We start from the raw sequence: 19,315 nt of genomic DNA, 5'->3' as shown, positions 1-19,315 counted from the left end.
GTGCTTTCTCTAGTGAGTCCCTCCCTGTTCAGCAGCATGCAGGTGTTTAAATACTCCACTGACTCCACATGCTCCATCCTTTACTTCTCATAAAGGAATGCAATGTAGGCTGGGACATTTCCAAATAATCCCAGGTATCCCATGCATTTGGCATTTCCATAGAGTTTGACCAGGAGGCATAAACCCCACAAAACAACCTTTAGGGATTCTACAGACAGAGTGATTCATGAGCAAACGCCAACCTGTGGTTCCTGCTCCTTTCCTCTCACATGCAGATGTCTCAAGGCTCAGCTGTCTGTGACGCAAGACTTCTCAGAACGTGCCTAGTTGTTTGATATGGATGCACAGGTGGGTCCCATGTTGCTGCTCTGGACCTGCGTGCTCAGCTGGTAGAGTCTATCTTCGGCACTATGCAGGGCACTTGAGAGCATATTAGCAGCAGACTGGACGGCATGTTGTGGAGAGCGACACAGGAAGCTTCACGTAACTCCCATGTTGTGATTGGGCCACCCTGCTGGGAACAAGCCTTTTCTTTTTATGTCGGAGCATAGGACAGGGGGTGGTGCTGACTTGGCACCCAGGGATGCAGACCTGTGCCAGTGTACAGTCATACACATCCATGCCCCAAAGAGAACGATCAGGAGATCCTTCATTTACCTACCAGATGGCAAAAGCAAGGGTTATGCAGGCAAGGCCCATGCTGCCACTGCATTTTGCCCCCAGAGCTGGAGCAAGATTTCAGCCTCTATGGCCCAGCTAGTCTTGCCTCCTCTGATGAGCCCAGAAACACAGGGTCAGTTCGATGCCAGCCATGGCTTTTACCCACCCAGTGTGGGTTAATACTAATATGTTTGGGGGTTGACTCTTTGTCTCCTCAGCCTTACTCTGATTGGCCAACTGGGTCTTTCTGATGTTGTCACTTACCCAAGAATTTGCATACATGGGACCTTATGCCTGGGGGCGGGGGGGAAGGAAAAAGATACATATGCAAACCAACAATCATTATGTCCACAGACTTGCTTCCAGCAGGGCAAATCTTCCACACTTGCTGCTTCTGAGCGTGGAGCTGCTTAACCAAAAGGTGAGGGATAACAGCTCCCCTATCATCCACACTGTCTCCTTGAACACTCCATTAAACCACCCCTTTTTGTACCATCCAATGTCCCCTTCGCACACATTTCACGTTGTTTCTCTGCAGGCTTGGCACTACCTACAGTACTAGCACCTGACTCTAACCAAGGTTTCCAGGAGTTCACTGCCAGAATAGATACTGCTGTCTTGAGAGGTGCAACCTGTACTGTGAGACTCGTATGCTCCTAGCAAAACTTGCAAGAGAACATTTACGTATCCCCATGGGAACTACTCCCGCCGCAGTGGGAGAACAGGAATCCAGGCCACAGAAAAAAATTCTGTGCTTTCTAAACAAGCTATAACTAACCATGTCCTAGGAGTGATTACACTGTTTCTCACACACCCCTGCTGGGTGTGCATTCCTTAACCACTGAGGCCTGGCTCTGGGATCTGAACACAAAGACAAAGTCACACCCCACCAAATCATACCAGCTCTGGAGGGTCTCATTGTTTAATTCTCATAGACCTTTAGGAGGGTTGAGAAGTCCAGAGGGATAAGGTACACACTTCTTCCAGCTTTAGGCACAGGGATCTTAGCCCATGATAGGTGTTGTCAATAACACTTGCTATAGGAGGAGGTGGATGAAGATGTTAAGTCTTATGCTGACATCGGTGGCACAGCAGATGAGCGAGATCTACACAGCCTAGATGCTGGCAGATGAAGTGTCATTTGTATACCAAGCTACAAGAAGGGAATATCTTTTAACACCAATTGAGGACTAATGGACAAAGCTGGAGGCACATAAACACTAGCTACTATATCAATGGAAAGACCCTCACCAGCACCAATGGGCTTTGGCTTAGGCGCTATCTGAGCCACAGAGGAATGGTCCCAGATGCAGCTGCTCAAGTGAAGACTGCCATAAAAAAAATTCGCTGCAGAGAGACCGGATGATTGTGAAGAAACATGGACAAGTGGTTAAAGCATAGGATGGGAAACCCCGGGAGCTGGCTTCTGTGCCCACCTGTGGAGCCCTACACTAATTGTTTTCCACCTGTCACCTGTGGTGTTATGAAGCTTAATTCATTAGAGCACATAAAGCCTTTTGTGATGTCTGTCCTACAGGCACTGTACAAGTGCAAGTGTCAGAACGAAGTTGCAGCGGACACCCCAGGGCTGCTTGAGAGGGATCACTTGAGACAAGGGGGCAGCTCTTTGGAGGTGGACGCCTTTGGGCGGATTTCGCTGGATGCACTTTTTACTTTTTAGCTCATGTTGCTCTTTCCAGCAGAACTGGCACCGCTCCCTAACTGTGCTTCCCATAAATAAAGCACAGCATCAGCTGTCATGTCAGCAGGAGACAAACATTTAATATGAAAGCCTTTAAACAGAAGAAGAAAATAAGAAGATAAAGGGCAAATTTTATTTTAGATTCCTTGCTGGTACATGTATTTCTTTGGACAACAAGGGGATGTGATGGCTTTATCAGCCCACCATTAGAGGATTTATTCACAGTGTCTTAATGATTACAGAGAACGGAGGAGACTTTAAAAATGATGAAGTCAGTACAAATAGCAAGGACAGCACTGAACAGGGAATTTGGTCACTCAGCCACTAAATCACTTGGAAAACAGGGCCAATTCTCCACCTTTTGTATAAGCACTTTGGTGTCTACAAAGAGGTGTGTACAGGCCTTTAGAATTGTCTGTACAGTTTTGCAGAGCAAGGAGGAACTGGGGATCCCAGTGGAGACAGCGTGGAAGGATAGCCTTAGACCACTTACATAGCTTTAGGAAATGAAGAGGCCTTTAAAAATTCTTATTAACCAAGGCTTCCCTTTGCCTGTTCTCACAAGGAGGAGCACTATGGAGGATTATTTAAGCAGTTAGATTCAGAGCAAACAGCCTCTTCACAGGTAGGTACACCAACCCCAGATGATTTCCTACGCTGAATATATCCCAGCTGTAACTTAGCAACCTATGCTGGGCACTTGTATCTAAACAAAAATACACTCTTGGAGAAGGGAGGTTTAACCTTTCATTAAGCAACACTCCTCTTTCCGCCCTTTTCTGTTTGCAAACCCGAGCAACAAAAGACACACTGCAAAGGATATTTTCCAAGCCAGCAAAAGGAGTTAGGTACCCAATTCCTGTCAGCTTTCAATGGAAATTGGGCAGTGAACTCTTTTGCACCACTGACGATCTGGCTCCTTGTCACTCAGACACACTTCATGAGAGAAACAAACATATCTCACCAACCCGGAGCCCATGCGTCAGCTCTGGCCATTAGAGCTGAGTGTTGATGATTCAACTGCTCTGGTTTCAAGAGTCTGCTTGTGAAAGCTAAAAGTGAAACCCACCAGCAGCTTCTGATGCAGCCACATACATACTGACCCACAGGTACTCAGCCAACAGATGCAGTACAAATATGTAAGAGGATGGAAACTAGCAGGAACATAGGAGGACTAATTCCAGCTTGCCAGTGTTCCTGGAAGATTTAGAAACTATTCACTTTCTACCTGGCAGGCTCTTTTGAAGGATGGCCCCTCAGTTATCTAAGAGGCAGTCTCAGATATTTTTGATCTTTTCCTTTCACCCTTGTCACAGCTTCTCTCTCCCTTGGCAGACAATCTAGTATGGCATGAGTCTTCTACAAATCAGCCACACCGGGGTACATCCTACCACTTATAGCCATACCAACAGTAGAACTGAGAGTGCTTTACAAAAGGAGGTCAGTATCGTTATCATCTGTAAGATGGAGAAACAGAGGTACAGAAAGGAGAAGTGACTTGTCCAGAGTCTCCCAGCAGACTAGTGATGGGACTAGAACACAGGCCTCCTGAGTCCCAGCCTAGCACCCCATTCACTAAGCAACATACCTACTTTCCAGCTTTTCCTTGCAACAGTTTTTGGCATTTGCATAGCACTTTTCAACTGAAGATCTCATAGCACTTTGGGATGGCAAGCGTCGTCTCTCTCCTAAATGAGACACATAAGTGACTTGTCAAAAGGCACTGCCATGGACCAATGACAGTTGGAATAGAACTCATGACCACAAATTTCAGAACAGAGTAATGATTATGGATGCCCAAACTGAGCTGCCTTTAAGGGATCTGGGTTTCAGAGTGTGGGCACATAACACCCTCAATGCATGGCACCCTGAAGTCAATAATCACGTTTAAACACGTTACCCAACTCCTTGCTGCCAAGACTGCACCTTTAACCCCTGGTGTTGTGGCCAACTGTTGCTCAGTCAGCTATTAGAAGTTCATGTTGGTAATATTTCATTACATATAAATCTGTCCCTTTACACAAGTGTCCACACAGGAATAATCCTTCTCATCCTACACCTTTCACAAAAATCAGTCTCTCTTACCCACCAAGAACTCGATAACAGCTAGGCACCTGGTATGCCATGTCATGTTGACCAGCAGAGTGTCTCTGGTTCTTGTGCTTGCCTGGTGGCTCTTGTCTGCGACTGTAGGTTCTTTGGGTCAGGGACCATCTTTTTGTTCTGTGTTTGTACAGTGCTTAGCACACCTGTATGCTGGTCCTTGACTAATACAATACAAATATTAATAAATATTAAAATTTATTCTGAAATTAAATGTACAGACCCAAGCTAAATGTGTAAAAAACAGCACCAACCCCATGAAATTCGCCCTACAAAAAAAGAATTTCATCAACAATACAAAAGATTAGTTCAGCATTTGGCCTTTTTCACACTAAACCTGGTGGTTTTAAAAAACAAAATTACAAAACCCAAATATATTTTAAAAAGACAAAAAAAGACAGGAGGCACAATGGGAGTTTTCAGAAATACCAGTGGATATGAAGATCTTATTCCAGCACAATAAAGGCTGCCTTTGTTTTATCAATGGTTTTAATCAATAAGGCATGGGGAAAGTTGGTTCACATCTTGGACACAGCTGCTGAGTTTCCTCTCTTGTTCAAACACCCTGCCTAAGCCATAAAAGGGAAAAGAGGAGGATAAAATTCAGCTCAACATGGGATCTCTCCTACTGAACCAATAAGACCTCCCATTGCTTTGTTTCTGGAGACTTCTCCTCTGTATTGAGTTTCTCTAATGAGCCAGCAGGATGTATAATGAATTCGAGGAAGCCAGCAGAATATACAGGGGAAAAGCCCCAGTGATCCTTCAGTTTTCAATGTGGCCAGTGAAGGACGCAGAAATGCAAGCTTCACTATTAGAATGTACTTCCATACATTAAGAAATGAGGTCAAACCTACCAGGGTACTTTATAAACTTATTTCTCAATGCAGGTCCACGAATAGTGGAAGATTGGATGGTTTTGTGAAGCTTGCCTGTCGACCCAGAACCTTGAAGAACCAGCTCTCTATGAACATGGACTACCTGTATGATATTTAGGACACTAATGGGAATAAAAACCACTGGTTACACAAGATCAAATCACTGCTGCTATAAGCGGTGGCCAATGGAGTTAACACCAGAAGTGAATTTGGTCTTGGCTAAACTACTGGAGATTGGGATAAAAAGTTCATGATGTTGGAGATCCTGACAGCATCTCAGTCCTACCTAGATCCCTACACTCTGGTGCTATTTTCTCTTTGTAACAAACACTTCTTAAGTGTACATAAAACCCAACCTATTTCGCCAAAAAGCTGTATATACAAAATACAATGCCTGCAAACATTAATGGAGAATTGAACTCTGCTCGTTAAGTGTTGTGGCATTGCCACAGCATTAACTCCTGCAAACAATCCCTGCCATCAGCACAGTAGGCATTGTGTATCTGCCCTTCAACAGAATACACACACATTGCAGCTGCCCAGTACAGACAAACATTCACCCTCTATATTCATTCCCAAGATAGGCTTTTTTGTTGTTGTTTTTCGTTTTTTCTTTTTTTTTTTTTGGGGGGGGGTGGGATTACAAGGGAGCAGTCATTTTTGACTAAAGCCATAAGAGCATGCTCCTTACATACATCTCTGTTCTGTAATTTTTCACCTCTTCCTCAGTTCTTGGTATATGACAAAGCACAGTGAAAACAGACATACAAAGCATAAGATACCACCACCTCTCCTCCAGCAGCCCATACTCCAAATCTCTCAAGGCACTTGAAAGTCCTCCCTCAATCCCACCCATGCTTTGTAAGATTAAAATAAATACAGAGATCTTCCCTGTGAAGTGTCAATTAAGTGCTTGATTTTTGTATGCTAACGAAATAAAAGCATTTTTAAACTAATGGATCGTAACTCCCACTCCTGATGTTTCCATGGGAAATATTAATTCTTTTAAAAAGCATTTGCTGATGGGTAAAACCACTTGCTGGTCTTCCCATAGTAGAGGTCAGTTTTAACCGCCCTAGCCCTAGGGCAAAGAGTTCCCTTGCCCCTTTTTATTAGGTATTCAAGAGTGCTTGTGCGTTTGTTTACTCATGGAGCTCAAACACTCACAGGACAGCTAGCTTTGGTGTCCGGCTGGCTCCACCTCTAGCTCAAGTCTATCTTCTCACAAGCTAAGATTATTGCCCTCAAAAAACAAATCTGTGAAGTGTGTCTCAGAAATAGATGGCAAGTAAGTCAGGGAGATTCTCAATTGGGACAGTGAGAACTCCTGTCCATCCCTTCTCGGATCCAGTGGGAACTGTCCCTTTGCACAAACTGAACCGACGGCTCCCCCACTCTCTGGGTTAGTGCTCTGAATCAGAGAGATAAGAGGGCTGAGTCCATCTCCACACCAGCATATCCTCTCCTGCTATCCTGTGTGACTCTGTCTGAATCCGTGATTCGTTCGAAGCCAGGAAGTCCACAGCTCTGTTCCAGACTCGCTTCATTTTTTTCCTGGAAGCAACAGAAAAAAGGAATAATCATCTCTGCTGAGATCTCTCTCGCTTATCACACTTCACACAGCCTACCAGGGGATTCTCAACTTCCTCCCAATTCAGAGTAAAGGAGAGCAGAACTACCATTCAGGACTAGTTCAGCAACGAAGGCATCAAGGCACAAACTCTTTATACAAGGTTCGAAATAATGTGGCAAGTGAGCCCATCAGGCAATACAAAGGAGCTTAGAGATTGCACAGAACTCCTGACCAGTGGTGCAAGGAGACCCCAATTAAGGACTTCCTCAAGGACATCTTACAATAATGTTTGGAGAGATTTCAGAACAAAGTGGAGCTTGCTCCAGTGCTGGTTCAGTATCTAGTTGTGCTCCCAGCTTTCAGTTCAGGATCCCAAACAGGCAAATGAGCTCAAACCTTTCTGACTGGGTCAAACCACATCAGATCTCTTCCCCATGGGTAGTAGTGTGCCTGATTAAGGATGAACACAATTAAGGATTTCTATTTCATAACAGCAAGGACCTCAAAGTATGCTACAGTGTGTGGATGATCTCCATTTTATTTAGAGATGAAGCAAATGGCACACTGCAGCAATGGAAAAAACAGGACCCAGTGTACTAACTCCCCATCCTGCAATCCACCTGCTCAACCATACTGCCTCCTTGAGAAGTGACAAACCCAGCAATCCACCTGTAACTGGATAGCCTCTCCCACTTACAGCAGCCTACCTCGCAATTGCTTTGCTCTGGCTGTTGGGAAACCCGAATTTGATGAGGGAGCTTACTCTGACTCCTGTTACAGGCAATACACTAAACAATTCATGAAAATGTGACACCGGTACTCTGACTACACATGGAATGCCTCTTTCTGAAAGGCACAGCACTGCTGTCCTCTGGACCAGATGACAGCAATAGGGATGCTCAGGATAGTACCATATTCAAGTTTAGATGAGGAAACACACAAACACCCAAGAAAAGCAGACAAAAGCCAATTTCTATTTGATAGGACAATGACAATACACCTTTGTCAATGTTCACTATGTCAACACTAGGAGAAGAGCTCCGCATGGCTCTAATATTTGCTTCTCTGTCCAAAACGTGCTGGTCCAGTAAAAGATTACTTCATCCACCTTCTCTTTCCATTAGAACTGACGTGACTAAAGTTATATTGCATAGCACTGGGACCATCACATGTAACCCAAGAGCACTGCAACAATCTGGGTTACAGCAGAATACTTTGCATTTCCCCAAAGGCCAGCCTCATTCCTCAAACTCCTCACACCCCAAGAAGTCTGCTTGCAAGCTGTTACCCAGTGAGTGCACCATGACCTGAGCATCCCCTTCCTGAGGGGAAAGAATTTGCTCACCTGTTTTGGGGTGGGATGAGGGTGTCTCGAACATGAAGGATGCCTACATATGGGTATCGCTCCAACCTTTGTTCCCACTCTTTGTAGTGATCCTGGACAACATCTGTATGAAGAATAGAATGGGGTAAACAGGTGTGAAATTGTCTGGAAGAGAGACCATTTTAAGTTAGATTTCCAGAGAGCTGTTGGGGCTCTACCTATGATTTTCTTGACCATTTCATACATGGCCTGTTCCTCCTCTTCCATCTTTCGCCAGCGATACTTTAGGAAGATCAGGATACCCCAAAGGGCAATCAGACCTGTAAGTGGAATAAAAAAAAAAAAAAAAAAAAAGGTGAAGCATGCGCACTCACATGCATGTGCTTCTTGGAAGTTAGTTGCTGTATTTCCTACCCTGTTACCAGAAAAGTGTTTTTATTCTTTGCGATCCAAGACCTGCCTGGAATTGTACCTGTATGATCCATATTTATTGTGGCAACCACAACCCATAGGAATTCTGAAACTAACCATGCCTGGAGTCAAACTCCAATGGGAAAGGTTTTCTGGACACAGATGGGTGATTGGGAGCTGGTGCACTCAGAAAGCGGCGGGGGGGGAAGGTGGGTGCTGATCGCCCCACTTCTTCCAGCACAGCCTACCCACTGCAGATCAGCTGTTCTGTAGCCTGCTGGAGGTGCCCGGGGAGGGCACACTCAGGTGAGGGAGCAAAACGTTAACAGAGATGAGAACTCAATTTTTGGGCAGATGGTTAATAGACTAACTTGCAGGCCACCACAATGAATGCTCAAGAAATACTTCAGTGAGACAACAGATGTACTTGCTAATTTGAACTATAGGAAAAGCAGTTACTGCAGGACAATGGCTGTCTAACAGGTCTCCTTCTATTGCTAGATCACAGGTCAATTAGATAGAAATTAAGTCACCAAGAGAATTTAACATTTACCACTAATTCAATGTGATTGTGGGAGTGTGTGCAAGCATGGGAAAGGTCAGCTCTTAAGGCTAGAGACTTACTCCAGAAGAAGATGAAAAGGTTCATAATGGCAGTACTTAGAGCCCGTCGGAAACGACAGCCCAGTCCCATCCGAGGACGAGTGGATTCAAGGCACACCACTTGGTCTATATTGGTAACTGGTTCTGATGAGTCTTCCCCTTTTAACCTGATGGGAAAAAGCAGAAAACCACCCTTGAAGAGCCTAGACTCCAGCAACAGAGCTCAATCAGCAGAACATGAACAAAACACTGCAGCAGCTGTTACTCTCAGGAGACCACGTGGCTAACACTAACCTCCGTGATGGTCTTTCCAGAACTTGTCAGCACTGGCTGCTTTGGAAGGGAGGAACGTAGCTTTAGAAAAGGCAGCAGGATCAGAACTGCCACTGGTAAACCAAAGTGTCCCTTTGAAGATGCTTTGAAAGCACTTCTCAGTGTGCAGAAGATTAAACTCTAAACTGGATTCCCGCCTCCCATCACAGCGAAATGGAAATGTTTACTGAGTCACTCATCAGCAGTTGTGCCGAGAGCATCATAGAGAGTGAGAGTGTCTGCGGAAGCCGCATTGCTTTACTCGCTACAGATGTGCATAAACAGGTTAGCTGGAAAAGTAACACCAAACATGGCTAAAGTAAACCAGACACCACTGTGGGAAGCAGTTGCAGAGCACAGCATTAACAAATTCACTCATCTACTTACTGTGTAATCAGATACCTTTGCACTAACAGTCCAGATAGATCAATCTATGTCTAGGCTTGCTTCCTTATTGGCTTTATTAAATCAGTAGGCATTAGGTAAATACAACCAAGTGCTCCAATTTGTAAGAGGTGAAGCAAGATCCCTCCGCAAGTTCACAATTCACTTCAGGATTGTGATGAACAGCCCACCATGGATAGCCAGTCAAAATAACCTGAACCTTAAGCTCAGCCACATGCATGAAACAAATCACTGGCAGTTAGCTGGTTAACTGAATTTGCCGTAATTGAAGATACCCAACTGTTTCACAACCACTTTGTCCAATTTATAGCCCACATCTTAAACAAAGGAATAGAACTGGCAGCAGAATTACCAAGCACGACAATCTTAAGTTCAGCTTTTAGCAGTGCAAAGTCAAAATAACTTTACCTAATGTCAGTTAAAAAAGCCAACAGTGTTTTTAGCACACTGGACATGTATTGAGTTTCCTAATGAGCTGCCAAGCCCTGGATCGATTAGGTGACCTGCTGGGAATTGCTAATTATGGTGAATATAAAAATTGAGAGTATGTTTCGTGTCGCAAGCTTAGGACCTGAACAGTGTTCCTGTTAAAAACATTGATTAGAAAGCAATGAATCCCAACCCACCTACAGTCCAAGCACACCCTCTAAAGGAACATTGCTTAGTTCTTTAGAGCCTTCACAGTCAAAGAATCACGAAGAAGAAAACACCTGGTACATTAGCTTATAGCAGTAACTGTATGGGGCAGATTAGGAAGAAAAAAGGGACGGAATTCTACTCAAGCTATATCCACAACTCTGGTGTTTCTGCCAAAATAAATCAAAGAGCAGGGAAACAGTTAACTATCATTATCATTATTAGACTCCAGAATTAACAATGAATGGGGACAGGTCACATCTTTAAGAGTGTTAGTGTGTTCACTGACTCAAGAAGATAATGCTGCGTTGGGTTGCTTTCAGAACATATATTCAACTGTAACAGCTACAGGCTTAATATTGTTTCCCCGAATCATTAAAACCTTCAGAAACATGAGACACATACTGGTACGGCATAATTAGACCAGCTAACTTGAGCTAATCTCTAAATAACTGCAAAGTGGGCAATTTCAGACTGCTAGTATTTTCACTTCTTGACAGCTCTCCAACACAAGTTTGCTTTCAAATAATGGATCTGTGTTTTGGCACTTTAAATTACATATATAATGGATCCTTGCTGCAAGTTAACGGTTCTGAGTGGTCCACAGTCCACAAGAATAATTGAATGAGACAGACAGAAGAACCTACATAAATATATGGTAAGCACTTATATAGCGTTCTATATTTTTCAAAAGGCTCATCAAAACCTTACGGAGATTTTCACCCTATGACTTCTAACCAGACAAAATTCAAGACCAAACACATTCTCCTGCAACCCCACAGAAGTGTTAAAACCGTTGCTGTTCATAAAGCAAAATATTAAGTGCTCAGTCTCAGATATAGCATTCAGGAATTATCGCACCGTTCTGGAAAGGGAAACAGCCGAGCTGGCTTTTATATTCAAATTCGGCACATTAACACATGGTTTAAACTGTGATGGGAACTTTCTGAGTCACTATAGGGACTCGTCTGCATACCTGGCTCAATCTAATTCTTGACCTTCCCCCCCACCCCTCCACTCTCTGATTTGCTCACCTTGACTATCTTTTTCTGATTTGTCCTCCTTGCTTACTGTTTTTGGTTCTCTGTGCATTAAATATTGAGTCTGTTCTGGTCTGGCTATGGTCTGAAGAAGTGGGTCTGTCCTGTGAAAGCTCACCTAATAAACTATTTTGCTAGTCTTTAAAGTGCTACTTGACTGCTTTTTGTTTTGCTATAGCATTCAGTGATGCTAATGGGAGCCTTTCCACTGTTACTAATACATACTGATTCTGATACACTATGAAGATGCCATTCAGTGTGGGTTTTGTTTTGTTTTTTTTTTAAACACAAACAGGATCCTTTAGTAACAGGATTCTATCAGTCGCAAGAAATTCAGTCACCTCACTGGTGGAATGCAGCTGTATGTTAGAACACCAAAGCTCTATTTGCAGTAGAAATACTGAAGAATGCAGTATCCAGTAGCAAAAGTTGGGGAGAATTTTAAAAGGCAGATTATAACCACACAGATTTAGAGCACAGGCAGGACACCGGACTAACACATCAAAAATCACACAATGGGTGAAGTAGTAAATTTTGCTGGATCAACTTCTGTTGGTGAAAGAGACAAGCTTCCAAGCTATAAAGACCTGAAGCAGAGCTCTCTGATGCTTGAAAGCTTGTCTCTTTCACCAATGGAAGCTGGTCCAATAAGAGGTATTATCTCACTCTTAAAACTTAAAGTGCCATGGGATCTTTAACAACCTTAACAATCCAAGCCATCTGATGTATTCAACACCTGAAAGACAAGAGCCCCACGAGCACAATGCCTCCTAATGCAAGTTGACCCAAGAAACTGCATCACCAAGTTCCTGCAGCGCATTACGTTGAATTTGGATATTGTTCCACCCAAGTATTGACCACCCCAGTCCTGATTTTGCCTGTGAGGTCCAACAGATTAGGGGATACACCACCAAGACAATATATACCGAGTACCAAATTATGCAAGATCAGCACGTGCTGTAAATTACCTTCTGAACACTTTGTGCTGCCAATTACTTACCAAATCCCCAAATCATTGTCATTGTTCATTATCCATTGCAGGGCATCTTCAAACTTCTCTGGGGAACTGCCAGTTACATTCTATATGGAAGAATCCATAAGATTAGTTCTGCATTCATTTGAGAAGGTGGAATAATATTATTCCCTTAATGTAATGGGAGAAACTGCTCTACCTGCATTGGTTTTCTAGATGACCTCTTACAATCAATTTAACTAATTTGGCAAACCAGTAGAAAGGTAAACCAAATCCACAGAGTAGCCAGGAATCTTGACTAGAATTTTATAAATATGGTGTATCATACATGAAACACACTGTAAAACAATACAGTGCATACACTTCTGAGATTAACTGCTGAACACCACACAATCTTGCTGACAATTTTCTATGAAGAAGTGGAACATTAGATGAAAGTTGCCTGCCTCCAATCACTTTGAGGAGAGTCCAGGAAAAAAAAAAAAAATCATAGCACTGCCAGTCCCCAATATGAAGGGGAAGGGAGGGTTGGTATTAAAAGACTGACAACTAAGGTGGAAGAACAACATTAGTTATATTTACAACACATATCAGTATTGTCAGAAAGATGGAATAGAAGACTGTTTTCTGAAAGAACTGCTAGGAACAGCTGAAAAGATTGGAAAGACTCAGATCTGGATTAAGAAATGAAACAGATGGTACATTGTTTTATAAAGCAATAAATAACAGATAGAAATAAATTAACTACCATATGCAACAATTAAACACTCATTCCAGTCCTACTTACCACCACATAATCCTTTGCTTCGCTAACCAGAATGCATTTACTTTTTAGGTTCTCAGGGTTTCCACACTCAAAACTACCTAGAAGAGAAGTCAAAATAGATAGATATAATCCTGGGAGGAAAAAAATAACAACCACCCTTGGACAGTCAGGAAATACACTGAACCATCTGGAATGGTTATTCTTTTAAATTGGTTTTAGCTCTAGACAAAATGCTTATACAGAAGATATTTTAGCAAGATAGTTTTATGATCTTTAATAACATTTATAGCTGCTATTTATAGTTTCAGATAAGGGCAATCAAATCTATTGCTTCAGGCATGGTCTACCCATCACAGAAGATGGGAAGAATGCTGTTATCTCACTTCACAGAAGTAAACGTTTGGCCAAATGCATGACAGACACTTTCCATCAGGGATGGTCGATGATCAATGTGCAGTATTATGATGATCTTGACTGATCTAGTTGCAATGTTATGGTGGACCGTATCTCCCCACTTCAACCTTCTACTAGAACAAAGACAAATGTTGAAGGAAAGTCCACTAATCCAGAACATGAAAATGTAGCTTGAAAAGAACCCTGAATGGACACATTAAATACTGGCTACTATGTTACCCAGTATAATTTTCAAAAGTGATTTAGGTACTTAAGAGTTTAAGACTCAAGAAGATCAACTCTCTTCAAAATAAAGCTAAAAATGTCCAACCAGCTGAGAGATGCAGTTTGCGGAACACTCTGAAGTGCTTTATGTTGAAAATCAGCACTCACCAGCTTGTATTGCCAGGAAGTTATATAATTCATACAGCATAGTCATTAACAGGTCCTTCCGTTTAGCTTGACAGAACTGAAATTCAAAAACAGATAAATATAAATGCATCAACAGCAACAACGCAGAAATTAACAGAATTCAATATAAAAAAATTAAAACAGCATTAGAAGTGATTGTTCAGTTATGCAATACTTCAGCTGGAAAAATTAAAATACAGGATTACCAAGGCAAAATGTCTCTGGGCATAATGATGTCAATTGCAGAGCCTCATCTGTGAAACGTAAGGGTTTCCCACTCTCTAATGCCAGAGCCTTCTATTCCAAGGGGGTGTCTACACGGGCACAAATCTTCAAAAAAGCCATGCTAATGGCCATTTCGAAGACTACTAATGAGGCGCTGAATTGAATATTCAGCACCTCATTAGCATTAGGACGCTTCTGGCCGCGGCGCTTCGAAAGTGCTGCTTTCAAAAGCACGTGGCTTGGTGCGGCTACACAGGGGTCCTTTTCAAAAGGACGCTGCACCTTTCAAAATCCCCTTGTCCTGCTCACTGATCGGGATAAGGGGATTTCAAAAGGTGCGGCGTCCTTTCAAAAAGGACCCCCGTGTAGCTGCGCCGAGCCACGTGCTTTCGACTGCTTTTTGTTTTGATATGAGATTTACGATATGCTTCCGCAGAACATCAAAAGAGATCAACTATCAGTTTACCAGCATCACCACCACTCTGGCATAGAAGTCTCTCTCTCTCAATAGGGCATTATGGAATAAATCAAGGGTGCATAAACATTCCAGGAGAGATTAGGCATTTAAGCTTTATTAGAACTTCTACTGGAAAAGTTGACTATACAGGTAAAGTCTCTGTCACAAACCAAAGTTGCTTATGTTACCATTAACTAAAGAAACTAACACCAAGTGATTCAGATCTCAATAACTTAAAATTAGAACTTTGATTCTTCTACTTTGTCACAGTCCAGCCTGGCCTGCCAAAAAAGCTTATTAAATCTAACTTTGGCAAGCCACCAAATTCCCACCTCTAAAACGATAAAGGCGATTTGGCAGTGATATTGATAGTTACTAGCTTGTAAAATTTGCATGAATAGTTAACCGTTGGTGAGATGCCTGCCCCTCCATCATGGATTTTAAAATAAGACCCTTTAAATTTACACTTACGTCATCTGTCCTTGTCTCACAATCCACAGTTAACAGTTTAACTGAGAAAAAGAATAAGAGTTAACTGTAAAATAAAAGCTTGATAGAAAAATAACTAGCAATTAAAAATAACTACTTCGTTAAGCATCTGAGTCTTCTATGATTCATCCCACTAGTAATTACCTTACTAGTCAAACAGTGCTATTTAACAACTAAGGTAAGCCCTATTGAAGCCTAAATTAGTAACAGACTTATTCGGGCAGAAACTAGGAATTTTCAGTAGGCAAATACAATAGACTTTCCCAAGCATTTACAAATAATTCTAGAGGATAGTTATATGCTCTTGCAGTACTCAGTGACTGAGAAAACAGGACTATGTGCACACACATTGTGGTTTAGCAATCACACCTTGCAACCTCCTTCTTCAAACCCTGTTCTTTCCTCCTGGAACCAGACAAACAGAACAATCCTGCAAATTTAACACAGCAGGAGAATTTATCTGCTACCCTAGGGATGTCCTTTTTTACATATTTAAACTTGGTATATTCTTAGAGGTAAGCAGCAGTAGACAACACATCTTGTACTTCTGATGCGGTCAAGATCAAAGACAATGGCTGACTATGCTTTGCAGAAAAACAGATAATAGGCATTTATACAGGCAGTAAATCATTATGATGGAGGATCATAAAATATGTTCTGATTATTAGATGATAACTTAACTCCCCATAAAACCTATGGTTTTGAAGACTCTCAAGCCAAGTTAAGAGAATGCTTGCAAATAAACTTTAGAATACAGGTTTTAACAGCACTCAAGTTGATAGGGTATCCAGTGGCAGGTGTTTGGGGGTGAAGTGAGGATGAGTACACATTAAATTGCAAAACAAAAAGCAGCCCTGTAGCACTTTAGAGAATAAAAAAATAATTTATTAGATGATAAGCTTTTGTGGGGCAGACTCACTTCTTCAGATCTGTTAGTCTTTCAGGCGCTACAGGACTGCATTTTCTGCTTTGTGAAGACTAAACACAGCTACCTCTCTCTGACATTACATTGCAATAATGTGACACTGGAGTCTAATGCACTGACTGCATGCCCCGTTGCCACGTTACATTGCTTATCCCATGGGGGTGACCCATGCATACTATAAGCCCATGCTGCCCAGAATACAAGTAGTGCCCCATGGGTGGCTAGTGAATACTATATGTAAATTCAAGTGGAAGGTGGGGGGGGTTAAAGCGGGTAGTTTGCTGAAATGCCCATAGAGGGTATAAGGTAAACTATACAGTGCCCTGGATTTAGGCAAATTGATGGTCTTGGTAACTTAGCAAATATTTGCTACTGGCAGGGCAGACCCCTGAACAGTAAGGATACTGATTTTAGTATTTCAGATTACGCCATTAGGGTAGGGGTGCATGCCACAATGCACCTTATTCTTATGTCCCTCCTGGATTTGGGGGGTGGGGGGAAGTGAATATAGGGTTGCTCTGGGGGAAAAAGCCTAGGCTTTCCCCAGGTCTGGCCCTTGTCAAGGTTATTGTGGAGCCCCAGGGAAACTAAGTGAGTGAAGGCAGTGACACCTCTGGCCAAGTCCCACTAGGGCAGGTGGTACACAGAGATTCAGAGTCCTGTCGGGGAGAGCACAGCCCTCCAGGGCAGGGGAGAATATTAAAAAGCCCCCAATATCAAGACACTTTTCCATGACTATCAAGGTGCCCCAGGTTTGAAAGGGACTGGGGAGACAATAGACAAAGGCAACATATAAGGACAGGGAAGAGAAAATTAAATGCAGTGAACGTGAACACGGACACCCAAGGGAAAGGAAACAAGAGAGGACTGAAAAGAAAGGGGAGAGGAAGTGGGAGAAGCAATTTAAGGAAGTGGTTAATCCCCACGTACGGTTCTCTTCTGCCCCCAGAAGCCCGCCAGGCCCGATCATCTTCACCCAAAGGATGCTCAGGAAAATCAGGAACAACACCAGGGTGGCCAGGTACAGGAACCAGGAAAGGTAGAACTCCAGACCTTTGCCTTTTCCTACTGCCCCCTGCTTGGAAGCTGACCCTGCCAACTGACTCATCGATGTTACCCCTCCTTGTTCCCCAGTCCTCCATGGGATTCTGCGGATTAACCCCCCTACTCCTGTTGCTGCTGTTCCCCCCTGGGTGCTGGAGGTTAAGCCCCCATCTCTTGTCCTCCACTGTGTGCTGGTGGATAAGCCACCATCTTTTGTTCTCCACTGGGTACCAGGGGTTAAGCCTTTTTCAGTCCCCCATTGGTTGCTGGGCTTTAAACCCACATCTTTTATCCTCCACTGAGTGCTTGGGGTTAATCCCCTTTCTACCCCTTGCTGCGTGCTAGGGGTTAAACCCCCCTCTATCTCCCACTGGGTTCTGGAGTTTAATCCCCCATCTCTTGTTCTCCATTGAGTGCTGGGGGTTATCACCCTTTCTGTCTCCCATTGGCTGCTAGGGGTTAACCCCACATCTCTTTGTCTCCACTGGGTGCTTGGGTTTAATCCCCTTTCTGTCTCCCACGGGCTGCTGGGAGTTAACCCCACATCTCTGGTTCTCCACTGGCTACTGTGGGTTGGCCCTCTTCCAGTCTCCCATTCACTGCTAGGGGTTAATCCCACATCGCTGGTTCTCCACTGGGTGCTGGGGGTTAGCCCCCTTCCAGTCTCCCACTGGCTGCTGGGGGTTAGCCCCACATCTCTCGCTCTCCACTGGGTGCTAGGGGTTACTTCTTTTTCTGCCCCCCACTGGGTGCTGGAGGTCAGCTCTCTTCCAGTCTCCCAGTCAGTGCTGGGGGTTAAGCCCCTTCCAGTCTCCCACTGGCTGCTGGGGGTTAGCCCCACATCTCTCGCCCTCCGCTGGGTGCTGGGGGTTACTTCTTTTTCTACCCCCCACCGGGTGCTGCTGGAGGTCAGCTCTCTTCCAGTCTCCCAGTCAGTGCTGGGGGTTACGCCCCTTCCAATCTCCCACTGGCTGCTGGGGGTTAGCCCCGCATCTCTTGTTCTCTTCTGGGTGCTGGGGACCACTTCTTTTTCTGCCCCCCACTGGGTGCTGGAGACGCGCCCCCTGGTGGCTGCCGCCTTCCCCAGCTGGAGCCGAGGGGTTAACCCCCCTGCTGGCTCCCTGCAGGGGAACAGGTCCCCCTCCTCCGAGTCCCCCTCCTCATCCTCCTCCTCGCTCTGCCTGGGGCTCTGGCCGTGGGCCCGGCGCGCCAGGGGGGTGGGGGTGCGGCGCGAGGCCTGCTCGGGCCGGGAGGCGCTGCCCCGGCTCCGCCGGCCGGCCGCCCCCTCCGCCCGCAGGCGGCTCAGCTTCTTCACGTAGAGCTGCCGGGTGGAGTCGGTGACAGGCCCCGGCTGGAAGCCCAGGGCCCGCAGCTCCCTCACGAGCTCCGCGTCCGACAGGCCGGCCATGCTGGCCGCCGCCGTCTCCACCTGCCCCCTCGGCGCCCCCTCCGCCCGCAGGCGGCTCAGCTTCTTCGCGTAGAGCTGCCGGGTGGAGTCCGTGACAGGCCCCGGCTGGACGCCCAAGGCCCGCAGCTCCCTCACGAGCTCCGCGTCCGACAGGCCGGCCATACCCGGAACTGTTTGGCCCCGGCCGGAAGCGCTCTGGGAGAGGCGGGCCGCGAGCGCCGCCATCTTGGGAGAGGCGGAAGAGCGGCCTCCCCCTTGAGAAGGTCGATTGGAAAACAGACCCCTTGCGACGACTTTTTCCGGAGGGCTGTGCGCGCCATCTGGAGAAGGTCAAACCCGCTTCTCCCCCCCCCCAGGGATGCTATGCTGGGGAGGTCAGAGCTTTGCTCCCAAGAAGGGGCAGCACCAGGTGGCAATTTTCTGCACCTGACAGGAGAGAAGTGAGCCGCAGGGAGGGGAGGGAAAGCTGGGGAATGTAGCCCTTTACTTGGTGGAGCCTCGCACCCTCATGGCTGTGCTTCTGGATGCCCATGGGTGCCACGCTGCATCACACCGTGAGCAATGCCATGCAGGATGG

The 19,315-nt window shown here is 44.9% G+C and overlaps 1 protein-coding gene across 2 annotated transcripts; it reads right to left on the bottom strand.

Moving 5' to 3' along the window:
- Window positions 1-2,439: 2,439 nt before the first annotated feature.
- On the bottom strand, window positions 2,440-18,890 carry LEMD2 (LEM domain nuclear envelope protein 2). 2 transcript variants are annotated; one of them, XR_012642582.1, is made up of 10 exons: window positions 17,217-18,873; window positions 15,344-15,384; window positions 14,173-14,248; window positions 13,408-13,484; window positions 12,648-12,727; window positions 9,276-9,421; window positions 8,459-8,560; window positions 8,262-8,364; window positions 4,477-6,897; window positions 2,440-4,050 (listed from the first exon to the last, which is right to left on the bottom strand). XR_012642582.1 is itself a non-coding variant. In XM_074977526.1 (9 exons), the coding sequence occupies exons 1-9, from the start codon at window positions 18,736-18,738 to the stop codon at window positions 6,747-6,749; spliced, it is 2,298 nt and encodes a 765-aa protein (XP_074833627.1). In that variant the 5' UTR covers window positions 18,739-18,890; the 3' UTR covers window positions 2,440-6,746. The 2 variants fall into 2 exon arrangements, 1 of the variants encoding a protein (XP_074833627.1); XM_074977526.1 differs by having other exon boundaries at window positions 2,440-6,897; window positions 17,217-18,890.
- Between the last annotated feature and the right edge of the window lie 425 nt (window positions 18,891-19,315).

The sequence above is a fragment of the Carettochelys insculpta genome, chromosome 26 (assembly GCF_033958435.1).
Source record: "Carettochelys insculpta isolate YL-2023 chromosome 26, ASM3395843v1, whole genome shotgun sequence".
Classification (NCBI taxonomy): Eukaryota; Metazoa; Chordata; order Testudines; family Carettochelyidae; genus Carettochelys; species Carettochelys insculpta.
Note: the sequence above shows the minus strand (reverse complement) of the source record. Positions and strands in the feature narration are given on the sequence as shown.

Excerpts from the sequence above, each read along its gene's own strand:
- LEMD2 (XM_074977526.1), bottom strand. The coding sequence starts at position 18,738 with ATGGCCGGCCTGTCGGACGCGGAGCTCGTGAGGGAGCTGCGGGCCCTG. Across the intron at positions 14,249-15,343 it reads GTGAGACAAGGACAGATGAC|TTCTGTCAAGCTAAACGGAA; the intron begins GTAAGTGTAAAT and ends TTTGAATTTCAG. Across the intron at positions 9,422-12,647 it reads GACAATGATTTGGGGATTTG|GTTAAAAGGGGAAGACTCAT; the intron begins GTAAGTAATTGG and ends TTTTCCCATCAG.